The 27,717-nt window shown below is 51.8% G+C and overlaps 4 protein-coding genes across 8 annotated transcripts in view; 2 read left to right on the forward strand and 2 right to left on the reverse strand.

Annotated features, from left to right (window-relative positions):
- Positions 1-4,132: 4,132 nt before the first annotated feature.
- On the reverse strand, positions 4,133-9,623 carry IRF9 (interferon regulatory factor 9). Of its 2 annotated transcripts, XM_050797472.1 has the most exons (10): positions 9,061-9,623; positions 8,077-8,257; positions 7,253-7,436; positions 6,892-7,022; positions 6,444-6,522; positions 6,269-6,340; positions 5,448-5,789; positions 5,220-5,346; positions 4,443-4,558; positions 4,133-4,283 (listed from the first exon to the last, which is right to left on the reverse strand). In XM_050797472.1, exons 2-10 carry the CDS (start codon positions 8,254-8,256, stop codon positions 4,150-4,152), a joined length of 1,365 nt encoding a protein of 454 aa, XP_050653429.1. In that variant the 5' UTR covers position 8,257; positions 9,061-9,623; the 3' UTR covers positions 4,133-4,149. The 2 variants fall into 2 exon arrangements, with proteins under 2 accessions (XP_050653429.1, XP_050653431.1); XM_050797474.1 differs by lacking the exon at positions 5,220-5,346 and having other exon boundaries at positions 9,061-9,611.
- Positions 9,624-9,748: 125 nt separating this feature from the next.
- RNF31 (ring finger protein 31) lies at positions 9,749-23,225 on the reverse strand. 2 transcript variants are annotated; one of them, XM_050797438.1, is made up of 21 exons: positions 22,845-23,225; positions 22,614-22,760; positions 22,311-22,466; positions 22,023-22,082; positions 21,848-21,923; positions 21,137-21,314; positions 20,272-20,659; positions 19,821-20,111; positions 19,320-19,568; positions 19,029-19,214; positions 18,708-18,914; positions 15,006-15,179; positions 14,824-14,922; positions 14,644-14,733; positions 12,966-13,080; positions 12,732-12,850; positions 12,359-12,472; positions 12,172-12,229; positions 10,442-10,538; positions 9,994-10,162; positions 9,749-9,884 (listed from the first exon to the last, which is right to left on the reverse strand). In XM_050797438.1, exons 1-21 carry the CDS (start codon positions 23,034-23,036, stop codon positions 9,831-9,833), a joined length of 3,219 nt encoding a protein of 1,072 aa, XP_050653395.1. In that variant the 5' UTR covers positions 23,037-23,225; the 3' UTR covers positions 9,749-9,830. The 2 variants fall into 2 exon arrangements, with proteins under 2 accessions (XP_050653395.1, XP_050653396.1); XM_050797439.1 differs by lacking the exons at positions 22,614-22,760; positions 22,845-23,225 and having other exon boundaries at positions 22,247-22,325.
- Positions 19,969-27,717, forward strand: part of NRL (neural retina leucine zipper) — a 76,052-nt gene continuing 68,303 nt past the window's right edge. For both annotated transcript variants that reach the window (XR_007727307.1, XM_050797521.1), the window contains exon 1: positions 19,969-19,981. The gene's annotated coding sequence lies outside the window, so the exon portion shown is untranslated. The remainder of the gene's footprint in view (positions 19,982-27,717) is intronic.
- Positions 23,992-27,699, forward strand: PSME2 (proteasome activator subunit 2). Of its 2 annotated transcripts, none has more exons than XM_050797531.1 (10): positions 23,992-24,202; positions 24,497-24,529; positions 24,841-25,027; positions 25,272-25,494; positions 25,582-25,679; positions 26,266-26,334; positions 26,475-26,542; positions 26,699-26,753; positions 27,393-27,479; positions 27,575-27,699. In XM_050797531.1, the coding sequence occupies exons 4-10, from the start codon at positions 25,464-25,466 to the stop codon at positions 27,653-27,655; spliced, it is 489 nt and encodes a 162-aa protein (XP_050653488.1). In that variant the 5' UTR covers positions 23,992-24,202; positions 24,497-24,529; positions 24,841-25,027; positions 25,272-25,463; the 3' UTR covers positions 27,656-27,699. The 2 variants fall into 2 exon arrangements, with proteins under 2 accessions (XP_050653488.1, XP_050653487.1); XM_050797530.1 differs by having other exon boundaries at positions 24,965-25,027.

Consider the following 27,717-nt stretch of genomic DNA (forward strand, 5'->3'; position numbering starts at 1 on the left):
GGAGATCGAGACCATCCTGGCTAACATGGTGAAACCCCGTCTCTACTAAAAATACAAAAAACTAGCCGGGCGTGGTGGCGGGCGCCTGTAGTCCCAGCTACTCGGAGGCTGAGGCGGGAGAATGGCGTGAACCCGGGAGGTGGAGCTTGCAGTGAGCCGAGATCGCGCCACTGCACTCCAGCCTGGGCGACAGAGCGAGACTCCGTCTCAAAAAAAAAAAAAAAAAAAGAAAGAAAGAAAGAAAGAAAAAAAGAAATACATGAAGTGGCCGTAAGTGCTATGAAGAAAATGAGGCAGCATAGGAGGATAGAATAATGACGACTGCTATTTAGGGAGGGTATTTCAGGGAAGTCTTGCCCCCTCTCTTAAGAGATACAATTTGAAGAAAGTGGGTAAGTCATGTGCTTACTTGAAGGAAGAGTAATTTAGACAAAAGAACTGGCAACTGCAAAGATCCTGAGGTAGAAATGTGTTTGGTGGGTTCAAGGAGCCTGAAGCAAAGCGGCAGGGGAAGAATGGCAAGGGGCAAGAGAAAGAGGAGGGCAGGGTCACATCACAGGACCTCAGAGGTCGTTATGGGCATTTGGGCTTTTACCCTGGGTGATTTGGGACCCAATGAAAGGTTCTGAGCAGAGGAGTGACATGATCAGAATTGTATGTGAAAAGGATCTCTACTGTGTTGAGAATAGCTTAAGGTAGACACGAGTGGAAACAGATGTGAAGGAAGCAGAGAAGATATGAGAGATGGTGGTAGTTTGTTCCAAAGTGTTGCTGATGGAAACAGAGAGAAGTGGTCAGACCCTGGATACATATTGAAGGAATAGCGACAGGATTTGCTGATGAATTGGATGTGGGGTATGATAGAAAACGGAAGGAGGCCAGGTATGGTAGCTTACACCTGTAATCCCAGCAGTTTGGGAGGCGAGTGACTGGGACTATAGGCACACACCACCACACCTGGCTTCTTTTTTTTTTTCACTTTTTTTTTTTTGAGATGGAGTTTCGTTCTTGTTGCCCAGGCTTGGAATGCAATGGCACGATATTGGCTCACTGCAACCTCTGCCTCCTGGGTTCAAGCGATTCTCCTGCCTCAGCCTCCCAAGTAGCTGGGATTACAGGCATGTGCCGCCATGCACAGCTAATTTTTAAAATATTTTTAGTAGAGATGGGGTTTCACCATGTTGGTCAGGCTGATCTCGAACTTCTGACCCCAAGTGATCCACCCACCTCGGCCTTCCAAAGTGCAATGATTACAGGTGTGAGCCACCGTGCTTGGCCTCCCCTGGCTAATTTTTAAGAATTTTGGGGAGCCAGGCACAGTGGCTCACACCTGTAATCCCAACACTTTGGGAAGCTGAGGTGGGCAGATCACCTGAAGTCAGGAGTTCAAGACTAGCCTGGCCAACATGGTGAAACTCTGCCACTAAACATACAAAAATTAGCCTGGCATCATGGCGTGCACCTGTAATCCCAGATACTCAGGAGGCTGAGGCAGGAGGATCACTTGAACCCAGGAGGTGGAGGTTGCAGTGAGCCAAGATTGCACTACTGTACTCCAGCCTGGGCGACAGAGTGAGACTCTGTCTCAAAAAGAAAAAAAAAAGAAAAAAAGAATTTTTTTGTAGAGGTAGGTTTTCACTATGTCACCCAGGCTAGTCTCAAACTCCTGGGCTAAGGCAGTCTTCTCATTTCGATCTCCCAAAGTGCCAGGATTACAGGTGTAAACCACCGCGCCCAGCTGAAAAAGGATTTTTTTTTTCTTTGAGACGGAGTTTTGCTCTTGTTGCCCAGGCTCAAGTGCAGTGGTGCGATCTTGGCTTACTGCAACCTCCACCTCCTGGGTTTAAGCGATTCTCCTGCCTCAGGCTCCCAAGTAGCTGGGATTACAGGTGTCCACCACCACGCCTGGCTAATTTTTTGTATTTTTAGTAGAGACAGGGTTTCACCATGTTGGCCATCCTGGTCTCAAACTCCTGACCTCAGGTGATCCACCCGCTTCGGCCTCTCAAATTACTGGGATTACAGGCATGAGCCTCAATGGCCAGCCAATTTTTTTTTTTTAATTAAAAGAATTAAAATAAAATGGAAGTCAAGGAGATAATTTAGACCTTGTACAAAGAAGGTCCAGGAGGGATTTCATCACATTGCATCACATTGAGGGCACAACAGGGATTGTACAAGTCTGCACTCAGTACCTCATTTCTTTACTGCTAGTGCAGAGCCTGTCTGGGCACTTGGCTTCCCAGGGGGATGATGGACAAGACTGAAGGGAAGAAGGGAGGTCCATGGAGGCAGGGAGGCTCAAAGGCAGCACTGAAGCTTGCCAAATGAGGCAGCAAGAAGGTCCTAGGAGGACTTAGGCATCCAGATTTGATCATGTGTATGAGCCATTGAGGGCTGAAGAGTGAAATGACAGGAGGAAGTCTGGAAAGCTAAGCTGGTGTCATATGCAGGAAGAAGGAAGCTGAAGGCTGTGGCCTGGGTTGGAACTAGTTTGCTGGAAGTGAGTGTACAAAAAAGTAGGTGACAGGTGGCCTTGTGGTAAAGGAAAAACCTTCCAGTTTGGTAGTAAAATGAACACAGGGAAAGGGAAAGGAGTGTCAGCCAATTTGGAGCCCTCAAGTCTCATGAACAGCATGTTTGTGACATGGCAGTCTAGGCCGGAGTGCCTTTTTTTTTTTTTTTCTTGAGATACAGTCTTGCTCGTTGCCAAGGCTGGAGTACAATAGCACAATCTTGGCTCACTGCAACCTCTGCCTCCCAGGTTCAAACGATTCTCCTGCCTCAGCCTCCCAAGTAGCTGAGATTACAGGTGCCCGCCACCATGCCTGGCTAATTTTTGTATTTTTAGAAGATGAGGTTTCATCATGTTGGCCAGGCTGGTCTCAAACTCCTGATCTCAAGTGATCCACCCACCTTGGCCTCCCAAAGTGCTGGGATTATAGGCGTGAGCCACTGCACCCAGCCAGCCAGAGTGTCTTTTATGGGCCTTAGATAGAGCAAGGAATCCAGTTTGGGAGTACCCTGCTGGGGTGACGGTGAAATTTGTGCTGGAGGAAGAGGTGCCAGTAACAACAGGTACAGGTTTAGCAACTCTGCGCTGACTCCTCTGTTCTCAGGCCCCAGGGCCTCTAGACCATAGTTTCAGGTCACCTTCAAGTGTCTCCTCTTCATTTAGACCTCCAGTCTAACCTCAGGCCCGATGTTGAGGCCTTCTAGCAAGAACTATGAAGCCCAGACTTTACCATGTGAAGTTGGTGGCTATAGTGCCTGGCTGAAGGCTTGATGCCCCTTTCGATGGCCTATCCCAACCCACTCCCTAATCTTGTCTGCCCAGAGGGTACCTCTGTAGAGTGCCAGGCCCAGGACTCACAGGGCCCAGATAGCATATTAGCCAGAACCTGTGGGCAGAGGAGAGGAAAAAGGCTGGAGATGTCAGCAGGAAGAGAACCCCAGTGCCCCACTCTTAAGTTTACATCTCTATCTGTGACCACTGCTACCTTCTTCTCCCAGAAAATCAGATACTGATTCCTCTTTCAATAAAATTTTATTTTAAATCCTTAGTGAATATCTAAGAGGAAAATATAAAGTGCTTGTCTTTTTTTTTTTTTTTTTTTTGAGATGGAGTCTCGCTCTGTCGCCCAGGCTGGAGTGCAGTGGCCGGATCTCAGCTCACTGCAAACTCCGCCTCCCAGGTTCACGCCATTCTCCTGCCTCAGCCTCCTGAGTAGCTGGGACTACAGACGCCCGCCACCTCGCCCGGCTAGTTTTTTGTATTTTTTAGTAGAGACGGGGTTTCGCCATGTTAGCCAGGATGGTCTCGATCTGCTGATCTCGTGATCCGCCCGTCTTGGCCTCCCAAAGTGCTGGGATTACAGGCGTGAGCCACCGTGCCCGGCAGTGCTTGTCTTTAGAGTTGGGAGGTCAGGGAAGAGGGAGAGGCCCCCTGGGTTCACACCATTTGGAATTTCCCAGTCCCTTACAGATGAAAGAGGGTGTATATGTCAAAATTAAAAAAAAAAAAGGAAAAAAAATTAGCCTTGAGTGCTCCACCAGCCAGTGTGTGCGAGGATTTTCAGGATACAATTATCACAGACAACTATTGAGACTTATCACAAAGAGGACAGGTCAATCGTGTGAAGAATGAGTCTATTTCAAAGGAGACAGGAAGAACAAAGAGGTGAGGTGGAAGATGGGTACCCCACGCTCTACACCAGGGACAGAATGGCTGCCTGCTGCTCTGGAGTCTCCTCCAGCAAGTATCGGGCAAAGGCCTGCTCCATCTGTATTGGAAGAGATGGAGAAGAGTGTCTTAGTGAGTGCATCAGGGACAGACACCACCCCCAGGAGCTCCTTCCCCACTAGGAAACCCCCTTTGCCTCCTGAAGTACCACTGCCCCCGCTCTCATTAGATGGGTACTCTGCCCCTGCTCTGAGCTCACCTTCACTGTGATAAGATTCTGTGGAGTATGGCTGGGGCCACGGCTCTCTTCCCAGAAATTCAGTGTTACTTGGAACTTCGGTGGGGGGCCTAGGCCCTTGAAGTACTTGGCCAAGTCTGAAAGAGAAAGGGTCAAGGGTTGGAAGAATTTCAAAAAGAAGAGAGGGCCACAGGCAGGGAGGCAATAGTGAGAAACCCATGATGGAGAGAGGTAGGAGGGGGTCCTGCCACAGCAGGAGCTGCAAGGTCAGAAGTACTTGGAACTAAATGCTACTCACCCGTGTGCAAATAGGGAAAGGGTGCCCCTGCCTCAAATAAGTGCTTAGAAGTAGATCACTGCACAGCTGAAAAAGCTCTCTGCTGGGAGAGTTTAGAGTCCTCCCGGGCAGCAGCCCTGGCTGCTAACACAGATGTGCCCAGACCTTTGCTGCTTGCTCACACCCTTCCAGTGCTAGGGTACCCATGGTGCTGGGAACACCCACACTCTGCACCCGTGTACACCTGGTCCCACTCTTAAGGTCAGGTTTAGAATTGAGTAGGAGCTGGAATTGGATGGGAGAGAAGCGCAACCCTAAGGCATGCCTGGACTGTAGTAGAGACAGTGCAGCCAGGGCCAGAGTGTGTGATGTGTGCCAGCTCTCCCAAATCTGTGTATATAGGAGAAGGCCATGAAGCTCAAAATCTCTGTGCCAATTCTTCTGTGCACCTTCACATAGTGACTGCATGCTTCACTGTGATGGTGTTCTTGAAGATACGACACTCTTGTGCTGGGCTCTACCTGAACCACCTCTTCCATTGTCTTGGCTGGAGGAGAGCTGCCAGGTAGCTGCCAGGCTGGGCATATGGCCACACAGGATGTGCACCACACAAGTGCAGGAGTGCCATGCATAGGCTACATGGAGGATCTGCTGGCAGATAGGGAAGTGGCAGGACCCACCAAGTTGGGCCCAGGGGGTACTAAGAGGTAGGGGGTGGGAGCTCAGGTGCCCAGAGAGAGCAGCCTCACCTCTGCGGAAGCAGGCGGTTCTGAAGAGCTCCACACACTCGTTGCTGGGCAGCAGATGTGGGCCTGGCCCAGGTGGAGCCTGGGGTGCATTCCAGGAGATGGGGATGGGGCAAAGGCGCTGCACGAAGAGGCCTCGGGGGTTGCTGGCCACCAGGATGCCCCTCTCAAGCTGGCTCAGCAGGCGCTGCGTGGGCTCCAGTGGGCCAGGCTTGGGGAACAGCACCTGCTCCATGCTGCTCTCAGAGCCTGAGGGCTCAGCCACAAGGCGGCAATCCAGGCTTTGCACCTGGGCCTCGCCCACCACACGCCCGTTGTAGATGAAGGTGAGCAGCAGTGAGTAGTCTGGGGAATAGAACAGCCCTACTTGGTGCTGGAGGAGCATGCAGGTTGGCAGCAGCACCTCCCCAGGGGAATAGCTCCACCTTCCCTCCCTGCACCAGCCAGGGGACTTCTTCTCAGGTTTTCCTGTCACTTAGGCAAGTAGCTAGTATGTGATTGACCATGAGGCCTCAGGGTTTAATGACCAGGGGCTTGTAGTTTACTAGAAGGTCCCTTGAGATTGGGCCTCTGTTTGGCCCAATGAAATCAACGTCTCAATGTAGATTTCCAGGAGAGTGTATAGGGTGATATTTTTGGGAAGCAAGCTTTTTGGAGTCTGGCCAGGCATGTGGAATTCTCGCCACCTAGAAACCAGTGCCTTGGGCTATGGTAATGTGGGCACAGTTTGCTGTAAGCCCTGACTGACTAGATAATGCATGCACAGTCAAAGGTGGAAGACCTCGGGGCACAGGGCACAGGAGAAAGTCAGAAATGCCATGTACCTGGCTCTGGAGGAAGCAGAAACTCCAGGGACCTCTGATCCCCTTGAAAGGGGGCCTCAGTTGTGTCTGTACCTGGAAGGGAAGCAAAGGCACTGGTCATTCAGAGTGGGACTGGGGAGTCTTGGGCCAGAGGGTGTGGCATGGGGGACAACACAAGGGGCAGGGCAGGTGGTACCTTCCTGTGGCTCAGGGCTGCTGCTGCTGCTGCTCCCGATGTCTGAATGGAGTGCTCCCCCACTGGCCTCCTCCTCCTCCTGCAGACACAGTGTCTTTTTTTTTTTTTTTCTTTTTTTGAGACAGAGTTTTGTTCTTGTTGCCCAGGCTGGAGTGCAATGGGGCAATCTCGGCTCACTGCAACCTCCGCCTCCTGGGTTCAAGCGATTCTCCTGCCTCAGCCTCCTGAGTAGCTGGGATTACAGGCAGATGCCACAACACCCAGCTAATTTTTGTATTTTTAGTAGAGACGGGGTTTCACCATGTTGGTCAAGGCTGGTTTCGAACTCCTGACCTCAGGTGATCTGCCCACCTCGGCCTCCCAAGACACAGTGTCTTTCATTGGCCCACCTCTCCCTCTAGTTACTGTCCTGCCCTCAGGCCCGCCCAGTTCCCTTTCCATCTCTTACATTATTGAGGGATTCCTGGAGTACAGAGGGACTGAGTGTGCAGTTCTGCATGGCACCCTCTTCCTCCTTCCTCTCAGAGGACACAGAACTGTGCTGTCGCTTTGATGGTGATTTCTGAGTCCCTGGCTGGCCTGTGGAATTGTTGAGGGAGACAGAAAGGTCAGGGTCTTGAGCAGGGACAGAGGGTAAGGGAGAGGTCTGAGGCAGTGAAGAATGCGCAAGCCTAGGAAGGGAAACCTGGGTAGCAGCCCCCAAGGGCACGGACAAGGCAGAGCTATGAGAAGCCTGGGGGAAGCCCGCACATCTATCCTTCCTCCCCAGTCTGCTGAGTCTAGGAGTGGTTGGGCAAGGGGAAACCCACCAGAGAAGGTTCCTGGTGGCAGCAGCCGATACACCTTGTAGGGCTCAGCAACATCCATGCGGCCCCTGTTAGGAACCTCCTCAAATTCGGTACTCTTGTTGAGTGCACAGCGCAGGCGAGTCTTCCAGACAGCGGGGCCTCCTGTGTCCCCTTCCTTATACTTTCCCTTAAATATTGCCCAGGCCTAGGAAAGAAAGCAAGGGAAAAAGAGGCAGTGTGTTACAGGCACCAGCTGCCCCTCCAACAGGACTGGCTTTATGGGCGTGCAGCTCTAAGCTCAGAAGGGATCATGCAGGGTCTGTGCTCTGTGTTGCCATCTTGAAATCCCCAGAATTTTTTTTTTTTTTTTTTTGAGACAGAGTCTCACTCTGTCGCCAGGCTGGAGTGCAGTGGTACGATCTCGGCTCACTACAGCCTCTGCCTCCCTGGTTCAAGCAATTCTCCTGCCTCAGCCTCCTGAGTAGCTGGGACTACAGGCATGCGCCGCCAGGCCCAGCTAATTTTTGTATTTTTAGTAGAGACGGGGTTTCACCATGTTGGCCAGGATGGTCTTGATCTCTTGACCTCGTGATCCACCCACCTCGGCCTCCCAGAGTGCTGGGATTACAGGCGTGAGCCACTGCGCCTGGCCAAAATCCCCAGAATTTTTGAACAAGGCCTCCACATTTTCATTTTGTACTGGACTCTGCAAATGATGCAGCTAGTTTTCCTCTCCAATGTCTCCCTTGTCTGAAACCCAGGTAGACGCAAGTGCTCGAGGGTGAGTGTACCAGTGTATACACCATCCCTCACGCAGAGGAACAGTGGTTTCCAAGCCCTTTCACCTTGAAGAAGGCAGCATCCTGGTCCTCTCGGAAGTCCTGCTTGCCTGCATGCTTCCAGGGAATCCGGAACATGGTCTTAGCTGTATCATCCCAGCACACTCCGGGGAACTGCCCGCTCTCCACTTGCTCCACCACCCAGTTCCGGAGTTTTCGGGTACAGCGTGCCCTGCCTGATGCCATCCTGGGGGATAAGAGGAGCAGGAAGCGTCAGAACTGACACTTTGGGAGGGAACATCTCCTGAGACCCTGGCCATTGAGACTAGATTCTGGCAACAGGTCCCAGAGATCCCATCCATTTTCTTTTAGCTCTAGACACATTTCAACACTCTATGAGACAGAATTGTTTCCTTTCTGCCATCACTAGCAATGACAAAAAACAAAAACAAAACAAAAACCCAAACATTGTTTTTAGCATTCTAAGCTGTGATACCTGGAAGGAAACCTTGGGCATTGGTCTTAATTTTAGGACTTTTCAGAAATGTATTGTTTAGGAAGTAATTCCTTTGGTGATCATTCCTGGTGAGAGGCCCTGTCTAGATTCCCGAGCATCAGCAGAGGCAGGCTCTGCTGAGATGCATCAGGCCCTTCACCCACTGCCCCACAGCCTACACAACCTAGCCTCTGACCCCCACCCCTCTGCCATCCCCAGGAGTAGGTGGGGCAGGAAGCAGGGGTGGGGGTGGAGCTGCAGCACAAGTGGGCAGGGCCAGACGGCAAGGAAACAAATGGTCCACTGAGGCTGGGGCAATGAGCCTTCTTCCCTGAACAATCCAGCAGGAGGTCCTTCTGACCTTTGCCTACAAGAGTCTGAGGTGCTGGCCTTTGTCAGTCTCATTCTCAGGCTGAATCTCCCACTTCCTGACTTAGAGGTCTTCTGTCTATCCCGCAGTCTAGCAGAGGGACCCCTAGAACCCCCTACCCCCAATCTGGCTGGACTTTCTAGCCCTAGATCCCAGGCTGACTCCCATTCTTGGCTGATCTTACCTGAGTTGCTGTCCAGGCTGTTGCAGGGCTCAGACGACCTCAGCTTAACTCCTGGCTGGGCGGCTGATCTCTCCACCCCTTTCTACAGTCCCCACCCTAAGTTTCGGTTCTCCTCCAGGGAGGGCCTTTTCCCAGAAATCACGTGGTCTCAGAGTTGCAGGGAACTGGTGGCCACCAGGGGGCAGCAGCATCTAAGCATCTCACTATCAGGATGCCACTGTCGCAGCAGGGGGGCCCTGCTCCACCGGCTCAGCTCCATCCTGGCTCATTCCCCTTCCTCCCTCAGATACTCTTGCTTGTATCTGACCTTCTCTGGGTGACACTGCGGCTTCCCCAGGGAGGCCAGTTTCCTGGAGTCAGGCTTGGGACCTCTGGATTGCTGTGTACACCTGTGCATCTGTGTTCCCCTACAGTGCCCACCTGATACATACTGGGTGACTTCAAATACCAGTCGAATTCGATGAAAGGAAGAAAGGAGGCAGGGAGGGAGGGAGCCCAGGCCACGTGGCTGGATGGGGAGGGCCTCCCTTGACCATCCAGGGTGTCAACTCCTTCCTGGTCCTGAGTCCAGGGAGGGTCAGGCACTAGGTTGCAGGGGGCCCTTTTCAGCAAAGCTCTGTTCACCCCACTCTTTCCCTGGTACCCCTAGATGGTGGCACCAGGAAGAAGGACCACCAAGAAGCCTGGGTGGTAAGATGCCTCTTTATTGGTGCTGGAGCTGTTCCTGAGGGAGTAGGCCATGGGACCCTCATCGGGACCCTTACTCTCAGCTACTTCCTCCTGCGGGGGATACTCTGTCCCAAGGGTACCTCTTCTGTCAGCTTCTGCAGGAGAGAGAAGGTAATGATATTAGGAGCCTGGAGCTCAGACACAGCCTGCACCAGGTGACTTCTGTAGGGTGGGGTCAGAGGTGAGGCTGGGTGGAGGCTATACCTGTAACAAGCGGGCCTGGTAGGCAGGGGGATCCTCTCCAGCCAAAGGCTGGGGGCGTACGTGTAGGTAGCGCTCAGTGGCCGTCTCCAGCTCTTCCACCTCATACAGGGTGGCTGGGTCCAGAGAGTGGGCATTGATGAGGCTCACAAGATACTCTTTGTAGTGTGCCCTGGGGAGAAAAGGGAGCAGAATATTTGTTCTGTTGACTAATATTAACTGAGTGTGTCAACATAGCTGGGCTCTGAGACACTTAGACGAACAAGATTAACAACCCCTGCCTGTGCCCACACTGCATGCTACTATCTATCCATGCCCTTGCCCAGAAAGCCTCCTCCCTTCTACCCACTGCGAGACCTACTGCTCCCAGGGACCCACTTTACTGCCTGGGCATGCCCTCACCACTTCTACCCACCGCCCAACACCATGCCCATGTCCTGCTGACACTCACTGGCACAGGCCAGCATAGCCAGCTGGAGTTTCCTTGCCACAAGCTTCATCCCTGAGCCCATTGGGAACCTCCTTCTGCTCCATTACTCGGCAGCCACCTGAAGGTGAGGGAAGAAGGGAGCCTCTGTTGGGAGGCCAATAACCACAAAGCTCCAGAACTGGGATACTCACAAGGTAGGGAAGGCAGCCTCCAAGGAAGGGACTGAGCACAGCAACTCCCGCTTTCCCAGTGGTGCTGGTGGGTACTCAGAGGTGCCATCAGCGGCAGACCATCTGATACAGAGGCAGGAACTTGTCCCTACTTTTATCCAAGCTGGCTTTTGGTTCATAAACACATACCCTCTTGAGATAGCTTTTTTTTTTTGGTTGTTATTTATCTCTTGACTAGTTAACTTACTTATTCTGTGAAGGTCTTACCTCTTTTTTTTTTTAAATAGAGACAGGGTCTCATTATGTTGTTCATGCTGGTCTCAAACTCCTGGGCTCAAGTAATCCTCTTGCCTTAGCCTCCCAAAGTGCTGGGATTACGGGTGTGAGCCACCACTCCTGGCTACCTCTGTTTTTTTTTTTTTTTTTTTTTGAGATGGAGTTTCACCCTTGTTGCCCAGGCTGGACTGGAGTGCAATGGCGCAATCTTGGCTCACTGCAATCTCGGCCTCCTTCCGGGTTCAAGCGATTCTCCTGCCTCAGCCACCCGGGTAGCTGGGATTACAGGTGCTTGCCACCACACCTGGCTAATTTTTTTTGTATTTTTAGTACAGACAGGGTTTCACCTTGTTGGCCAGGCTGGTCTCGAACTCCTGACCTCAGGTGATCCACCTGCCTTGGCCTCCCAAAGTGCTGGGATTATAGGCATGAGCCACTGCGCTTGGCCACCTTTTTTTTTTTTTTTTGAGACTGAGTCTCACTGTTGCCCAGGCTGGAGTGCAGTGGTGCGATCTTGGCTCATTGCAAGCTCCGCCTCCCAGGTTCATGCCATTCTCCTGCCTCAGCCTCCTGAGCAGCTGGGACTACAGGAACCTGCCACCACGCCCAGCTAATTTTTTCTATTTTTTAGTAGAGACGGGGTTTCACTGTGTTAGCCAGGATGGTCTCCATCTCCTGACTTCATGATCCACCCGCCTTGGCTTCCCAAAGTGTTGGGATTACAGGCATGAGCCACCGCACCTGGCAGGCCACCTCTATTTTTTTTTTTTTTTTAAATTTAAAGCCTACAGCACCTGGTATTCCCAGCCAATCTCTCATCCAAGTACTAACTAGGCCCGAACCTGCTTAGCCTCCAAGATCAGAAAAGATTAGTCACATTCAGGGTGGTATGGACTGTAGACTTGCCTCTGTCTACACTGTAGGAAGTGAAAGAGGTTAGAACCACACGTAACACCTTTCTGTTACCCTCATGGAATCTAAAACAGTGCCCTGCAACTAGCAGGTCTCATTAAACACTCATTGAGTTAATTAATGAATTATGATCATTTGAGAATGGGAGAAGAAAATTAGTATTAATGCCTTCTTGGGTACCAGGTTATTTAAAGATGTCTTATGTAAAGTGGCTTAGCTGCAAGGTAGATACTACCCCTATTTTACAGCGGAAGAAACAAGGCCTGGAGTCTCAATTAACTTGCCAAAGGGCGTGCAACAAGTGGCCCCAGACCCAAGCCTCCCCTTTACCCATCATACAGTGGGAGCCCAGCACACCATCTCTTCTTCTCAAAGGCTTGTCCTAACACTCACCTCCAGGGACTGCCCGGGCCCCAGCTGGAGGCTCTGTATTAAACATGACATTATTGTCCTGAGGAGGAGAGACAGATGGGTGTTACATTCCCCTTGATGCCAGTCCCTGTTGCATTTCCTAGCATGAAGTCTTTTCCGTTCTTGCCCACCCTGGGCCCAGTCTTCTTCTCTCCTGACCACCTCTGACCTGTAGCAGCTTCTGAAGCCGGAGAGCAGTCCAGTCCCGTAGGTAGAAGAGACAGTCTCGAGGGTGGTGGCCGTGCAGAGACTTTTTCACCCTGCAGTTAGGGTCTGGACATTTCTGGCAGAAACCCAGATGGGAGAGAGGAAGTTGGAGACTGTTGGGGTCCTGGCCTCTCAGGAACCCCTGCGTGAGGGGTGTATGGGTGAGGGGAGATGGAGACATTGGAGGAGCAAGCAAAGGGTAAGGGGATAGAGAGTTGTGCTTTACATCCCATTGACCTCTTCTCTTCCCCGGGGCCACTCCTCAATGGCCTCTGCCTCTCAAACCCAACGGAGGCCCCCACCCTTCCATCCCTTCGCCAACTCTCTGGGCTCACATTCTTGGCATAAAAGGCATTGTAGCAGCCGCTGCAGAACTGGTGGCGGCACTGGGTACAGTGAAAGTGCATGCAGCCTCCTCGGGCCAGGGCATATGAGAACTTGCATTTGGGGCAGTCTGCAAAGGACAAGAGATCAGGGCTGGAGCTGCCGCTGCAGCTCAAGGCCCTCAAGAAGAGAGCTGCTGGCAATGACAGGCTTCTGAGCAAACAGGCCAAGTGGGGCAGCCTTACCAATGCCGTTTTCCTGAAGATACATTGCTAGGCCCTGGGCCTGGTATTCTGGGTCATTCATGCGTTTCCAGTTCTGGAAGTCCTCACAGCTCCGACCTCGGTGCTGCTCCTCCCACTGCCGGAGGGAAAGTAGGCTTCACGTGGGAGCTCTATCCCATCCCCTGGCCCTTCTTCCTAGCCCCTCCACTCACATCCAGTGGTCCCCAGCTTGGTTTATGTCACTGCCACCTACCATTTGCTCAGATCTAAAAATGAGAGGCCATGCTTGGTTCTTTCATTTTCTCCTACCGCCTCACACTCCTTTTGCCTTGTTTCCACCCCACAGACCATCTCAACATTATCCCCTTTTCCTTCATCCCTACTGCTACCACTTTACTCCAGGTCACTATCAGCCCTTGCCTCAATTGCTTGCCTTGGTTACTAGTCTGTTTCCCATTCCTGCACCCCTAGGATCAATTCTCCCCATAGCTGTCAAAAGGACTTCAAAATTGTAAGTCAGGTAGCTTCCACAGTATTGGTGGTGTTTTTGGTCCCGTGGTAGTCTCAGGTGTTCACTTTGTTTCAGACATGATGCAGATGAAATTTTTTTTTTTTTTTTTTTTTTTTTTGAGATGGAGTCTCGCTCTGTCACCCAGGCTGGAGTGCAATGGCGTGATCTCGGCTCACTGCAGCCTCCACCTCCTGGGTTCAAGTGATTCTCCTGCTCCAGCCTCCAGAGTAGCTGGGATTACAGGCACATGCCACCATACCCGGCTAATTTTCGTATTTTTAGTAGAGACGGGGTTTCACCATATTGGGCAGGCTGGTCTTGAACTCCCGACCTCAAGTGATCTACCCACCATGGCCTCCCAAAGTGATGGGATTACAGGCAGAAGCCACTGTGCCTAGCCAAATATTATACTTCTTAAAAGATAAATGTGGTTGGGCATAGTGGCTCATGCCTGTAATCCCAGTACTTTGGAAGGCTAAGGTGAGGGATCACTTGAGACCAGAAGTTGGAGGCTATAGTGAGCTGTGACTGCACCAGAGGACCCCAGCCTGGGTGAGAGTGAGTCCTTGTCTCTAAAAATAAATAAATAAATAAACGAAAGATAAATGAGATAGTATCACCCTTGCTTTTTCTCAGAATGAAGGCGGACGGATACCTGCCTCACTTGGCCTCCAGGGCTCTCCAGACCTGGCAGCTGGCTTCTCTCTGACCACCTGCCACTCCCACCTTGCTTTCCAGGCTCCAGCCACCCAACACTTTTTTCTGACTCTGGTCCTTTCCATGTGTTGTTCTTTCTCTCCCAAATGCTCTCTGCATGGTTGGCTTCTTTTTAATGTTTAGGCCTGAGCTTAAACCATTTTAGAGAAGACTTGTCTGACCTCTCTACCCTAAGTAGGTCCACTCTGTTACCCTGATCTCAGATTCCTGTTTGTTTTCTTCATAGAACTTAAGCCTATGTATAATTAGTTCCTCTGGCTTACCTCCCTTCCTTCCTCCTCCCCTTTCCTTTCTCTCCCGATTTCCTCCCTCCCTCTGCTTTCTTCCCTTTCTCCTTGTGCCTAGTCTGTAAGCTCTTTTGACCTCAGAGCTCATATATATTTTGCTCTCCAGTATACAAACTCCCCTGAGTCTAACACAGTACCTGGCAGTAGCTCAGCAAGTATTTCTGAAAGGATGAATGTGCCTCACCTGGCGCTTGCAGCGCACACAGAAGGTCTGGTGACACTGGGGACAAGTCGCCTCCAGCTGCTCACGCTCATATATGAAGCCAAAGGAGCACTGTAAGTACAAGAGCATAAAGTTATCAAAGGCCTGACATGGAACCATCCCCTGTCCCTCCACAGTAGCTCCCCTGGGCAGGCCACTTACCTGGGCACACCACAAGAACTTGGGGTCCCTCATCAGCACACCCTCGGTCAGCTTCTTATGGAACAACGCATAGGCATCTGGCTCTAGGCTCTCTCGAAGCTGGGGACAGGATGCAGAGGTGGTGGGTGGGAGGGTTGCTATTCAAAGCTCAGGGTACCTGAGTCCTAGAGGGGCTGCAGTACCTGGATGTCAAGGGTAGAGAAGTAGCTGAGCAACTGTGTGTCATCGGTGAGGTCAGGGCGGCCACAGGCAGGGCACACCATGTCTGTGATGTGCTTCTCCTTCAAGGCGATGGTGAAGTGCTGGCGGAAGCAGTCAGGACAGATGGTGCACTCACAGGAAGTCAGGGCCTGCATCTGGAGGGTGAGGGGTTGGAGGGAGGGGGTCAGAAGCCACAGCTGCCAGCCTAGGGAAGAGGCAGTGGCCAGGTGTCTACTAAGAAATCAGGCTCTAATTAACAACTAGGCAGGGTTAACAACCTCAAGTGCCAGCAGGGGCCAGGCAGGCAACCTAAACATCTGAAGACAGTCAGGTGGAGGAAAATAGACAATGGTGACACCTAAGGTAAAGACAAAAGTGCCTATAAAAACATTCATATTCCATTAAATATACAAGTAACATGCTTGAAATGACAAAACTATAGAGGTGGAGAACAGATTCATGGTTGCTGGGTGACTAGAAGTGGTGGCAGAAGGGTATAATTAAAGAGGTACATGAGGGAGTTCCTCTGTGGTGAGGAAACAATCTGTATCTTGATTATGGTGGTGGTTATATGTATCTATACATGGGACAGAACTGCACAGAACCACACATACACACAGCGGCACATCCACGTGAAAAATGAACAAGACCTATGGTAAAGCTAACGTTGTAGCAATGTCTATTTCTTGGTCTTGATATTGTACTATAATTATATAAGAAATCACCACTGGGGGTCGGGCATGCTGGCTCACACCTGTAATCCCAGTACTTTGGGAAGCCAAGGTGGGCGGATCACTTGAGGCCAGGAGTTCGAGACCAGCCTGCCAACATGGCGAAACCTTGTCTCTACTAAAAATACAAAAATTAGGCCAGCCACCATGGCTCATGCCCGTAATCCCAGCACTTTAGGAGGCTGAGGCAGGCGGATCACCTGAGGTCAGGAGTTCCACACCAGCCTGACCAACATTGAGAAACCCTGTCTCTACTAAAAATACAAAATTAGGCAGGTGTGGTGGCGCATGCCTGTAATCCCAGCTACTCAGGAGGCTGAGGCAGGAGAATCGCTTGAACCTGGGAGGCGGAGGCTGCAGTGAGCCGAGATCGCACCATTGCACTCCAGCCTGGGCAACAAGAGCAAAACTCCGTCTCAAAAAAAAAAAAAAAAAAAAAAAAAAAAAAAAAAAAAAAAAATTAGCCAGGCGTGGTAGAAGATGCCTGTAATCACAGCTATTCGGGAGGCTGAGACAGGGGAATCGCTTGAACAGGGAGGTGGGGGTTGCAGTGAGCCATAATTGCACCACTGCGCTCCAGTCAGGGTGACAGAGCGAGACTCCGTCTCAAAAAAATAAAGTCATCACTGGGTGAAGGTGAGTGAAAAGTACACAGGACTCTATGTACTATTTTTGAAACTTCCTGTAGATTCTACAATTATTTATTTATTTAATTGATTTTGAGACAGAGTCTTACTCCATCGCTCAGACTGGAGTGCCGTGGCACAATCCTGGGTCACTGCAACCTCTGTCTCCCAGGTTCAAGAGATTTTCCTGCCTCAGCCTCCCAAGTAGCTAGGATTACAGGCACCCGCTACCACGCCCAGCTAATTTTTGTATTTTTTGTAGAGACAGGGTTTCACCATGTTGGTCAGGCTGGTTTCAAACTCCTGACCTCAGGTGATCCACCTGCCTTGGCCTCCCAAAGTGCTAGGATTACAGGTGTGAGCCACTGTGCCTGGCCAACTTTATTTATTTATTTATTTACTTACTTATTTTTAATTTCTTTTTTTTTTTTTTTTGAGATGGAATCTCATTCTGTTGCCCAGGTTGGAGTGCAGTGGCACAATCTTGGCTCACTGCAACCTCCGCCTCCCAGGTTCAAGCGATTCTCCTGCCTCAGCCTCCCAAGTAGCTGGGACAACAGGCACACGCCACCATGCCTGGCTAATTTTTGTATTTTTAGTAGAGACGGGGTTTCACCATGTTGACCAGGATGGTCTAAATCTCTTGATCTCGTGATCAACCCACTTGGTCTCCCAAAGTGCAGGGATTACAGGCGTTAGCCACCACGCCCAGCCCTTTATTTATTTTTTTAGAGATGGGAGTCTTATTATGTTGCCCATGCTGGTCTCTAACTCCTGGCTTCAAGGAATTCTCCCACCTCAGACTCCCAAAGCACTAGGATTACAGGCATAAGGCATCATGCCCAGCAAAATTCTTTTTGAAAACACATCCACAGTAGCGCTGTCACACACACACACACAAATGAACAGTAATTTTTTTTTTTTTTTTTTTTGAGACGGAGTCTCGCTCTGTCGCCCAGGCTGGAGTGCAGTGGCCGGATCTCAGCTCACTGCAAGCTCCGCCTCCCGGGTTCACACCATTCTCCTGCCTCAGGCTCCCGAGTAGCTGGGACTACAGGCGCCCACCACTGCGCCCGGCTAGTTTTTTTTTTTTTGTATTTTTTAGTAGAGACGGGGTTTCACCGCGTTAGCCAGGATGGTCTCGATCTCCTGACCTCGTGATCCGCCCGTCTCGGCCTCCCAAAGTGCTGGGATTACAGGCTTGAGCCACCGCGCCCGGCCTTTAATTTTTTTTTTTTGAGACAGAATCTCACTCTGTTGCCCAGGCTGGAGTGCAGTGATGCAATCTCTGCTCCCTGCAAGCTCCGCCTCCTGGGTTCATGCCATTCTCCTGCCTCAGCCTCCCGAGTAGCTGGGACTACAGGCACCTGCCACCACACTCGGCTAATTTTTTGTATTTTTAGTAGAGACAGGGTTTCACCATGTCAGCCAGGATGGTCTCCATCTCCTGACCTCGTGATCCACCTGCCTTGGCCTCCCAAAATGCTGGCATTACAGGCGTGAGCCACTGCGCCCGGCCTAGTAATTCTTTAATATCAGCAAATATCCAGTTTATAGGAACAAGCCCTTCTTAGCTCCCAAGCCTCCACGTACTCTAGGTCAGAGCAGTTAGACTGGCTCTGTATGTGTTTTGTTTTGGTTTTACTCTGTATTTTTAAAATAATTGTAGAGGTCAAGAGTTCGAGACCAGCCTGGCCAATATGGCAAAACCCCGTCTCTACTAAAAATATAAAAATTAGCCGAGTGTGGTGGCAGGCGCCTGTAATCCCAGCTACTCAGGAGGCTGAGGCAGGAGAACTGCTTGGAGGAGGTGGAGGTTACAGTGAGCTGAGATTGCGCTACTGTACTCCAGCCTGGGGTCAAGACTGAAATTCCATCTCAAAAAAAAATAAATAAGTAAATAAATAAAGTTTTACATTTTAGAGATATATACTGAAGCATTTATAAGCTATATTATGCCTGATATTTGATATAAAAATAACCATCTGTGTATATATGTGAAATAAAGACTGATCATATTTGTTGACAATTGCTGAAGCTTGATGATGACTACACTGGGATTGGAAGGGTTGCAGGGGGATATGGGAATTTGTTATACAGTGTAGTACAACTTTTCTACTATTGCATGTTTGAAAATTTCCATAATAGGAAATTTTTTTTCAAGGGAGGAGATAAGCCTATTCCTGACCTCCTCCTCCCAGAAGCCTTCAGGGGTACATGGGCAACTGAAGAGCAGAAGACAGGATCAGAGATGGGGACTGGGGTAGGGTGGGGGTCCAAAAGAATAGAGTAATTCTTGGACCAGGTACTGTGGGGAGGGACTTACCCGGTTGTGGGGCAGGGCCCAGCCACACACAGCACACTCCTGGGCAAGCAAGCGGCGCAGGAAGGCCCGGTCCTGGCTGTGCCTTACAGCTTCTACCACGTCCCCCAACTCATAGTTCCTGGGTGTCTCCTGCAGCAATGACAGCGCCAGCTCTGCCCGGCCCCAGCTGGGGAGTGCGTAGACTGCCAAAAGCCGCCTGACCAGGCTCTGCAATGTGATTCAGGTGGAGGGGGAAGTGCTGTCAGACTCCAGGGACCCTTCCCCTCAGCTCCCTCTTGCTCCTCTAGGTGGACCCTTGGGTTTCTTGCCTCCTCCCAGCACCTGCTTGTCTGGCCCATCCCAGGAAGGGGTGGGCTCAGGGCCACTGTCCCAGAGGCGCTGGTGGAAGGGCTCTAGGCGTTGGCGCTGTAGCTCAGTCAGGGCCCGTGACACATCACCTCCATGCTGGAACAATGCCTGGAGAGACCCCTCCTCAGGCCCAAAGCCTAGAGACTGGAGCTCCTGCACCTGCAAGATGGGAGTGGTGAGAGGGAGTGAAGTGGGAAAGCAAGCAAGGGAGAATGTGAGAGATGCAGACTCTCGACCCTATCCCATATCCAGCACAGCTGATACCTTCCTTCGCCTGGTCCTCACACATTCCTCCACAGCTTCATCAAGGTTGCCATGACGATCCAGCCAGGCTTTCCGGGCCTCCTGACAGGAAAAGGCACCCAGCCCAGGGTCCTGCTGTCCAGCCAGCTCAGCCACCATCTCCAGCACGTAGGGCAGTTCTGAGCGCAACCACTGCAGAGGCACCTCAGTGCCCGAGTACTGCAGAGCCGAGAAGATCTCCTCTGGACAGGCACCTGCGGCTTCCCCTTCCTAAGGCACAGTCCTGCCCATCAGGCCCATCAGGTGGGGCACACCCTTCACCCACCCTCAGCCTGATCTAAGATGGTGACAGTGGCTCAGCTCAGACATATGGATCATGTCATCAGTGCACAGCATGGTAACTGCCTCAGTAACAAGGAGCTGCTGCTAACAATGACAAGGTTCATAGAAACTATTAACCACCTGCAGCATCTCCTTTCCCACACCAGCTCAGCCCTACCTCATCCCAAGCCCAGTCCTTACCCGGATCATGCTCACTAGCTGGAGGCCTTCCTCCCGCATCTTGTCTTGGCGCTGCTTCCCAGGGTCTCCACAGGAACTGGGCAGGGAGGCACTAAGGCGTTGTGGGGGCCCAAGCTTAGGGGGACCCTTTTCCAAAGAGCTGGCATAGGGCCGGGGGGCACGTTGTACTGGAATGGGGCTACTAGTCCGGTTGCACATTACACACACCCAGCCAGGGCTCGAGTTGCAGAAGGTACAGTGAATACAGTACCAGACATGACTCTGGGCAGAGGCCAGCAAAGTATCCCCCTGCTGGGAAGGCAGAGAGAATTATCCCTTTGACTGGCTGGCTGAGGTTCACAACAGAAATACAGGGAGTTGGGAAGAAGTAAAGGAAAACATGGGATAGAAAAGAAGAGAATGACTTGAGGTAACACACAATAAAGAGCTGGGAAGGCCAGGAACAGGTTACCTGAAGGGGTTGCAGGCAAATGCCAGCATCTCGGGAATCCACCACCAAGCTGGGAGGCTGGGCCAGCCGAGGTCGCTCACATATGGAACACAGCACAGCTGCTGCCTCATTCTCAAAGGTACAGCTCTGGCAGGCCCACCGACCCCTTGCAAGATCAGGTTCTAGGCCTCCAGTTCCTTGGGCACCCTCAGTTCCCAACCCCAACCCCTTACAGCCTCGGGGCCGATCACAGGCCACACAGAGCACTGCCCAAGGCTCATTTAGCATGGCACAGGCAGCACAGTGCCAGGGCAAACGAGCACTTGCAGGATTAGGGGAAGAAAGAGAGCTGTCCCCCAGTGCCAGCAGGGAGGTCGACTGGGGCCGTGGTTGGGCTGAGGCAGGTAAACTGTAATGGAAAAGCAGACATGGCCTACTGAAGTGGCACCTGGTGCCTGGATCCCTCACCTCTAAGCATTCCCCATTTCCTGGGTAACAACACATGTCTCTGGCCTTTGCACACATTGTCCCTGTCTCGAACACTCCTATACCCATAGCCTATACAACATTTAAATGACAGTTTAAAGCTCACTTCTTCCTAGTAGACACTGCTAATACATGGCCTGACCTACACTAGATGTTTAAAATATTGCCACCTGATTCAGCTGACCCTTCAGACTAGGTTGCAAACCACCTACTACCATAACAACCGGGGTTACTATAATTGCTACTTGTTTGATGTATATGTCTATTATCTCCTTCAGGGTTCTGATTGGCTACTTCTCCTCTATTAAACAGTCTTTACCACAGAAACTGGCAGGTAGTCCATAACCAAGTGATCTTAAGTTCTCTAAATTTCACTCACCCAGAAGAGAAACTCTCTCACCTGGGGCTTAGGTGGGTACCCTGGAGGACCCCAGGCAGGGTCTGGCGGAGGTGATGAGCACGGGATGGGTGTCCATGGAACAGGTGGTCACAGGCTGGACACAGGGCCTGTTTACAGGATGGGCAGTGCAGTGTGCCTGGGGCAGAACCACAGAGGAAGCAGGGACCAGGAGTGGAGCCTGGAGAGCAGGAGAGATAGAACATCTTTCCAAAAAAGACCAAGTTACATCTGAATCTGCTGTAGATGGGGGCAAATCACAAGACTACTTTTTAACACATCTGGCCCAAGGAAACAATTTTAATCTCTTTTAAAAAACAAAGAGGCCGGACACAGTGGTTCATGCCAGTAATCCCAACAATTTGGGAGGCTGAGGCGGGTGGATCACCTGAGGTCGGGAGTTCCAGACCAGCCTGACCAACATGGAGAAACCCTGTATCTACCAAAAATACAAAATTAGCCGAGTGTGGTGGTGCATGCCTGTAATCCCAGCTACCTGGGAGGCTGAGGCAGGAGAATCGCTTGAACCCGGAAGGCGGAGGTTGCGGTGAGTGGAGATCGCACCATTGCACTCCAGCCTGGGCAACAAGAGCAAAACTCTGTCTCAAAACAAACAAACAAACACAAAGGAAGATAACCAAGAAGGCAGAGGAGCATCCCAAATTTCCATCAATATAGCTTCCTACTTGGTCCCCAATTTAGGACCAATAATACCTGGGGCAGAGGGTGTGGTGAGGGGGCCAGGAGCAATCTCTCTCAATAGGGGGTCAAATTCTGAAAGCTGTAGCATCTGAAAAAGAAAGGGCAGGGAATGAACAAGGGTTTAGGGATACAGAGTCCCACAATTCCGGTTCCCTTTGTATACCAGCCCCTTTCCTGCTTTCCTTACATCATCTTCAACCTTGTCTTCCAACAGCTGCTCCAGTGCCTGCTGTCTTGGATGAGTATTCTGTAATAATACAGATAAAAACGGTTTCCACCTAGACCCCTAGAACAAAGCCCTCCCTCTAAGCCCTGGTCCCTTAACATACACAGAGGGAAAATCAGTACCCGGAGCTCCCAGAATGCTGAACTACGCCCATAGTTCAGCAGCACAGGGGTCCTCAGACTTACTTGAGTTAGGCTGGGCTCCCCAGCCCTGGTGTATAAGTCCATCAAGACTAGAGGAGCATCTCACCTGCAATAGCAGGCTGAGCTCTGTCCGAAGCAGCAGTACTTCCAGTGTGACTGTAGCAACCTGGTGCTCATTTGGCTCCTCTTGCCCTTCGGGGAAGCTCAACCCATCTGGCTGCTCCTCTGTATAGCCATATAATCGCAGCACATCTCGGCCCCCCTGCCATACATTCACAACCAGTCACCACCCAGGAGGCTTCCTGCCTAGTAGGGCTGGACCCCTCCCCATTCAGCACAATCTCAGGCCTTTTCTAGCCAAACCCCAGCCCAGACCCAGCCCCCTCTCCCGTAAGGCCAGGGGATTCACCTGCACAGCATCCACCGTGCTGCGAAAGACAGGGTTATTAAACTTGACGCCGCGCCAGTACCGGGGCCGCTGAGGGCTGAGAAGGTTGCGGCCATATTTCTCCAGGATGTTCAGGGCCGTGGACAGGGTACTGAGGTAGTTTCGGGGCTGGGAGCAATGAGAGCAGAGAGTTGTAAGCGTAGCCCGGGCCTCAGGCCCTGGTGCCCCCTTCCAAGCGGGGCCGGGCCTCACCTCCCCATGGGCGTTGCAGCGGACCAGGCGTGCGGCGTCCAGCTGCAGGTAGCGGGCGGTTGGCGGCAGAGAGCTGGCTAGCAGCGGCCGGAGCTGCTCCAGGGAAAACGCCTGCCCAGAATCCCTCCTCAGGGCGCTCGCCAGCTCCTCGCGGGCCACCAGGAAGGCCCGCTCCTCTTCCTCCCCCGGCATCCTGAGAAAGGAGTCAGCCCCAGCCTTGCCGCCCGCCGGGACCCGGCGCGGGCAGCGCGCGGCCCAAGCGCCGCCCCTCCCGTCTGGTGCCCGGCTTTGAGGCCCACCCCGGCCCGCGCAGCCGCCCCGGGTCACTCAGACCACAGTCATTCTCCAGCCCCCGGCCCAGCGCCAGGGTTAGCCGAGAACAGGAAGTACTAGGAAAGAGGGCGGGACAGCGACCCAATTTCAGAGGAACGGGCGGGGCTTAAGGTTAAGCTGGGAGCGGGTGTCCCGAAACCAGGGGGCGTGGCCAAGAGGGAGGGCCAGGTCCCAAGCAATGAGAAGGCAAATGGCTCCTGGCTCCTCCCTCAGCGCGCCCCAGCATCTTCCCTCAGTCAAGCGCTCTTCCCCGCCTTCATCCAGTCTGGTTCCACCCCTTCCGGATAGCCCCAGGCGCGGGGTTATCCTATTCAGCTCAAAACCTTTCTTTTTCTAGCTGGACCAGTCCGCTACGCTCCGGGCCTCACCGGGGAAGTCCCACCCTGCAGGGGAACCGACTCTGGCCGGCCCTAGCCCCTCTTGAGCGAGTCCCGCCCCATCTCCGGTCTGTCCTGAAGGCTGAGGGAAGACCCTCACCCAGCCCCTGCCCTCTCCCTTCTAAGGGCGGCTAGCCCTTCTCCACCCCAGGCGCTCCCTCTGGCTGCCCCTCCTACTCGCTCTCATCTCTCTCCGTCCGCTGTTTGCGGTCGAGACTTCTTGGGAGAGCCCCGCCACTGGATACCCCCTTTGCCATACTCCCACCTCTCTTACCCCGACCCTGGACTTCTCGTGGGCCCTAGCTATAAGCCCCGCCCCTCTCCAAGGGACAGCCCCCGCTCCAGTCTCCGCGGTCCCACTCACCCCAGCCCCTCCCTCGGGCAGCCCCTGGGCTTGTGACCCAGCCAGCACCGCCTCTCCTAGTGGCAACTGGCTGGGAATGGCTGAGGGGCTACCTACTGCTTGCGGCCTGCCGGGGGAGGAGGGAGGCGGAAAGAAGAAAGGGGGCGGGGTTGAGGGGGGCGGGCCTGGACCTGGGGAGTGAAAGCGAAAGCCCGGGCGACTAGCCGGGAGACCAGAGATCTAGCGACTGAAGCAGCATGGCCAAGCCGTGTGGGGTGCGCCTGAGCGGGGAAGCCCGCAAACAGGTAATGGTGAATCGGAGGCCAGGAAGGGGTCATAGAGCCCTCTTGGGGGGAGGCCAAGCTGGGTGGTTCAGGGGACCAAAGCAGTGCCAGATAACTCCCCCAATCTCGCTAGTGCCTTCACTTCTCGGGGATTCCCAGATTCCTGCCCTCTGACTGCAGTGAGCAGGAGCTTCCAGGGGAAACTGGCTTGTGGTGAGAAAGGCCTGAGCCACAGTTGGAGGGCACCCTGTTGTGGGTGGAAGCTTTTGACAACCCAGACCCTTAACCAACATCCGGGTACTACTCTCTGTGTAGGTGGAGGTCTTCAGGCAGAATCTTTTCCAGGAGGTAAGTCTCTGGATTTCAGCGATTTGACCCAGAATCTTAGACCAATACTTGAGGATAACAACCTCTCCTAATGACCCCCCCAAGTCACCCTAGACTTAACCCTACTTCCCTTACCAAGCCTTCACCCAAAGTAACCCCGGAATTATTGATAGCTACCTTTAATCTGACCTTTCTTATGACTCTCCCCACTTCTGGCACTTCTCCCCTCTTTTGATGTGGAGGAAAAAATCCATGGCTCCCAAAGCAGGAATAGCACAGTCCTAACCTTAGTTCTGCCACTTACCAGCTTGGGCAAGTCCTTTCATTTTCAGGTCTTCAGTTTCCTCATTTGCAAGTCTTGGACCCAGTGATTTCCAAAGGCCCTTCCAGTTCCATTTGTCAGACATCTCATTGAGCATATTCTGTGATTCCCCTCCCTTGCAATGTAACCCACAGGCTGAGGAATTCCTCTACAGATTCTTGCCACAGAAAATCATATACCTGAATCAGCTCTTGCAAGTGAGTAGTGTGGCCCCCTCCTGCCCCTTCCCATGTCCTCTCTCCCCTTTGCCCATCCTCTCTAGCTAACAACTGGATTCAGCATGCAGAGAATAGTTTCAAGTAGTGGACTGGGAATATTAGGATGGCGTGAGGCATGAGCCTAGGTTGGGAGGCAGAGGGCAAGTGGGATGTATGGAGGGAAGGCTGTGACCTAGGATGAAGGGAAGAGACTGGGCAGCCCCTGACAGTGAGCTCTGTGCAGGAGGACTCCCTCAATGTGGCTGACCTGACTTCCCTCCGGGCCCCACTGGACATCCCCATCCCAGACCCTCCACCCAAGGATGATGAGGTGAGGCATTCAGGGTGCAGGACTTGGACTATAAACCCAATGGAGATGATAGCCCTTCAACCTCTGTGACTTTTCCAAAGCTACTTTCCCCCTTTTTTGTCTTAGATGGAAACAGACAAGCAGGAGAAGAAAGAAGGTAAGAGAGATAAGAGGTGACTAGGGAAGGGGAGATGGCACATTGGCTGCTGGATGAGAAAGGGCCTGAATCCCCTCTTTCTCACAGTCCCTAAGTGTGGATTTCTTCCTGGGAATGAGAAAGTCCTGTCCCTGCTTGCCCTGGTTAAGCCAGAAGTCTGGACTCTCAAAGAGAAATGCATTCTGGTAAGCCTGGGAAATGGGGGAGGTGGAAAGAGAAGATACACAAAGTGAAGCCCTGGACTCCTCCATAGATACAAGTCCTTCATACAGAGACCTAGTCCTGAAAAAGAAAACTTCCTTCTGTGCCTTGGGCTTAGATCTCCTTTGTTCTCATTCTGTTAGACCTCTCTTATCACAACGGTACCCCCAAAATTAGAGACTGTGCAGTATCCACTCTGTAACCTCAGAACCTACTGCTCTATCGGGTTCATAGTAGAGGTGGCATGATATAGTGAGTGAATTGTTTTAAAAGATTGGACCCTAGAGAGAGACTGCTTAGGTTCAAATCATGATTCTATCAGTTACCTAGCTGGTAACCTTAAGTAAGTCACTTAGACATTCTGTGACTCAGTTTTTTCATCTGTTAAATGGATACAATAAATATGTGTCTCTGATGGTTGCTGTGATGATTAAATGAAATAAATACATGACACAGCGCTGGTGTGTAATAAGTACCCAATTAAATATAACAATTTTTTAGTAAGTGACAATAATAGGAAGAACTCAGTATGTTTGTTGAATGATTCTTACATGATCCCTCTTAACACAGGTGATTACATGGATCCAGCACCTGATCCCCAAGATTGAAGATGGAAATGATTTTGGGGTAGCAATCCAGGTAAGAAAAGGGTAACTGAAGACACTTAGAGTGGGGAGAGCCTCGGAGGTTGAGCTAGACATGAACCAGAAGGAGGAGGAAGATAGTGTATGAAATGGGGAGGACATGAAGTGTTGTCTTTGCCTCCCGTGTCACCACAGGAGAAGGTGCTGGAGAGGGTGAATGCCGTCAAGACCAAAGTGGAAGCTTTCCAGACAACCATTTCCAAGTGAGGGCAGCTGGAAGACCAGCATTGGGGGCAGTAGGAGCATTTCTTTGGGACCCCCAAAGCTAGGCATCAGGATGATGGGAGACTTTGGGAAGGGTCTGAGGGAGTACATCTCCCTGAACACTCATTCCTGTGGTATTTCCTTGCTTCTGGCAGGTACTTCTCAGAACGTGGGGATGCTGTGGCCAAGGCCTCCAAGGAGACTCATGTAGTGAGTGGATAGTCCACCAGCCTTTTAGCTGGAGGTGGGACGAGGAGGTGTGGAGAAAGAGGTCCTCCTTGTCTTGTTTGTGACTTTCCCAATGTGTAGAATATTTAGCTAAAAGCATTGCCTAGAAAAACCGATTAGGGCTTCAACGACTTTGACCCTTTTCTCTGCTCAGTCCCTTGGGATCCTATTTCTTTTTTTTTTTTTTTTTTTTTTTTTTTTTTTTTTTTTTTTGAGACGGAGTCTCGCTCTGTTGCCCAGGCTGGAGTGCAATGGCCGGATCTCAGCTCACTGCAAGCCCCGCCTCCCGGGTTCACGCCATTCTCCTGCCTCAGCCTCCCGAGTAGCTGGGAGTACAGGCGCCCGCCACCTCGTCCAGCTAATTTTTTTTTGTATTTTAGTAGAGACGGGGTTTCACCGTGTTAGCCAGGATGGTCTCGATCTCTTGACCTCGTGATCCGCCCGTCTCGGCCTCCCAAAGTGCTGGGATTACAGGCTTGAGCCACCGCGCCCGGCCGGGATCCTATTTCTTGGTGCTAAGAAGGGGTTCATTCTCAAGTTAACTTGTTTCCTATAAAAGGAAACCAGACTCATGTCCCAGCCTCCCATGGGACTGACACAGCTTTGCCTCCCACACTGCAGATGGATTACCGGGCCTTGGTGCATGAGCGAGATGAGGCAGCCTATGGGGAGCTCAGGGCCATGGTGCTGGACCTGAGGGCCTTCTATGTGAGTCTGGAGTAAGGCCTTAGGGGAGGTGGATGAGTAGGGGCGGGCAGGGGATTGGCTAAGAACCTGACTCTTGCACTCTGGCCTTCTCCCAGGCCGAGCTTTATCATATCATCAGCAGCAACCTGGAGAAAATTGTCAACCCGAAGGGTGAAGAGAAGCCATCTATGTACTGAACCCAGGACTAGAAGGAAAATAAATGATCTATATGTTGTATGGATTCCCTTCCTGCATGTGT

This window comes from Macaca thibetana, chromosome 7, assembly GCF_024542745.1.
Source record: "Macaca thibetana thibetana isolate TM-01 chromosome 7, ASM2454274v1, whole genome shotgun sequence".
NCBI lineage: Eukaryota > Metazoa > Chordata > Mammalia > Primates > Cercopithecidae > Macaca > Macaca thibetana.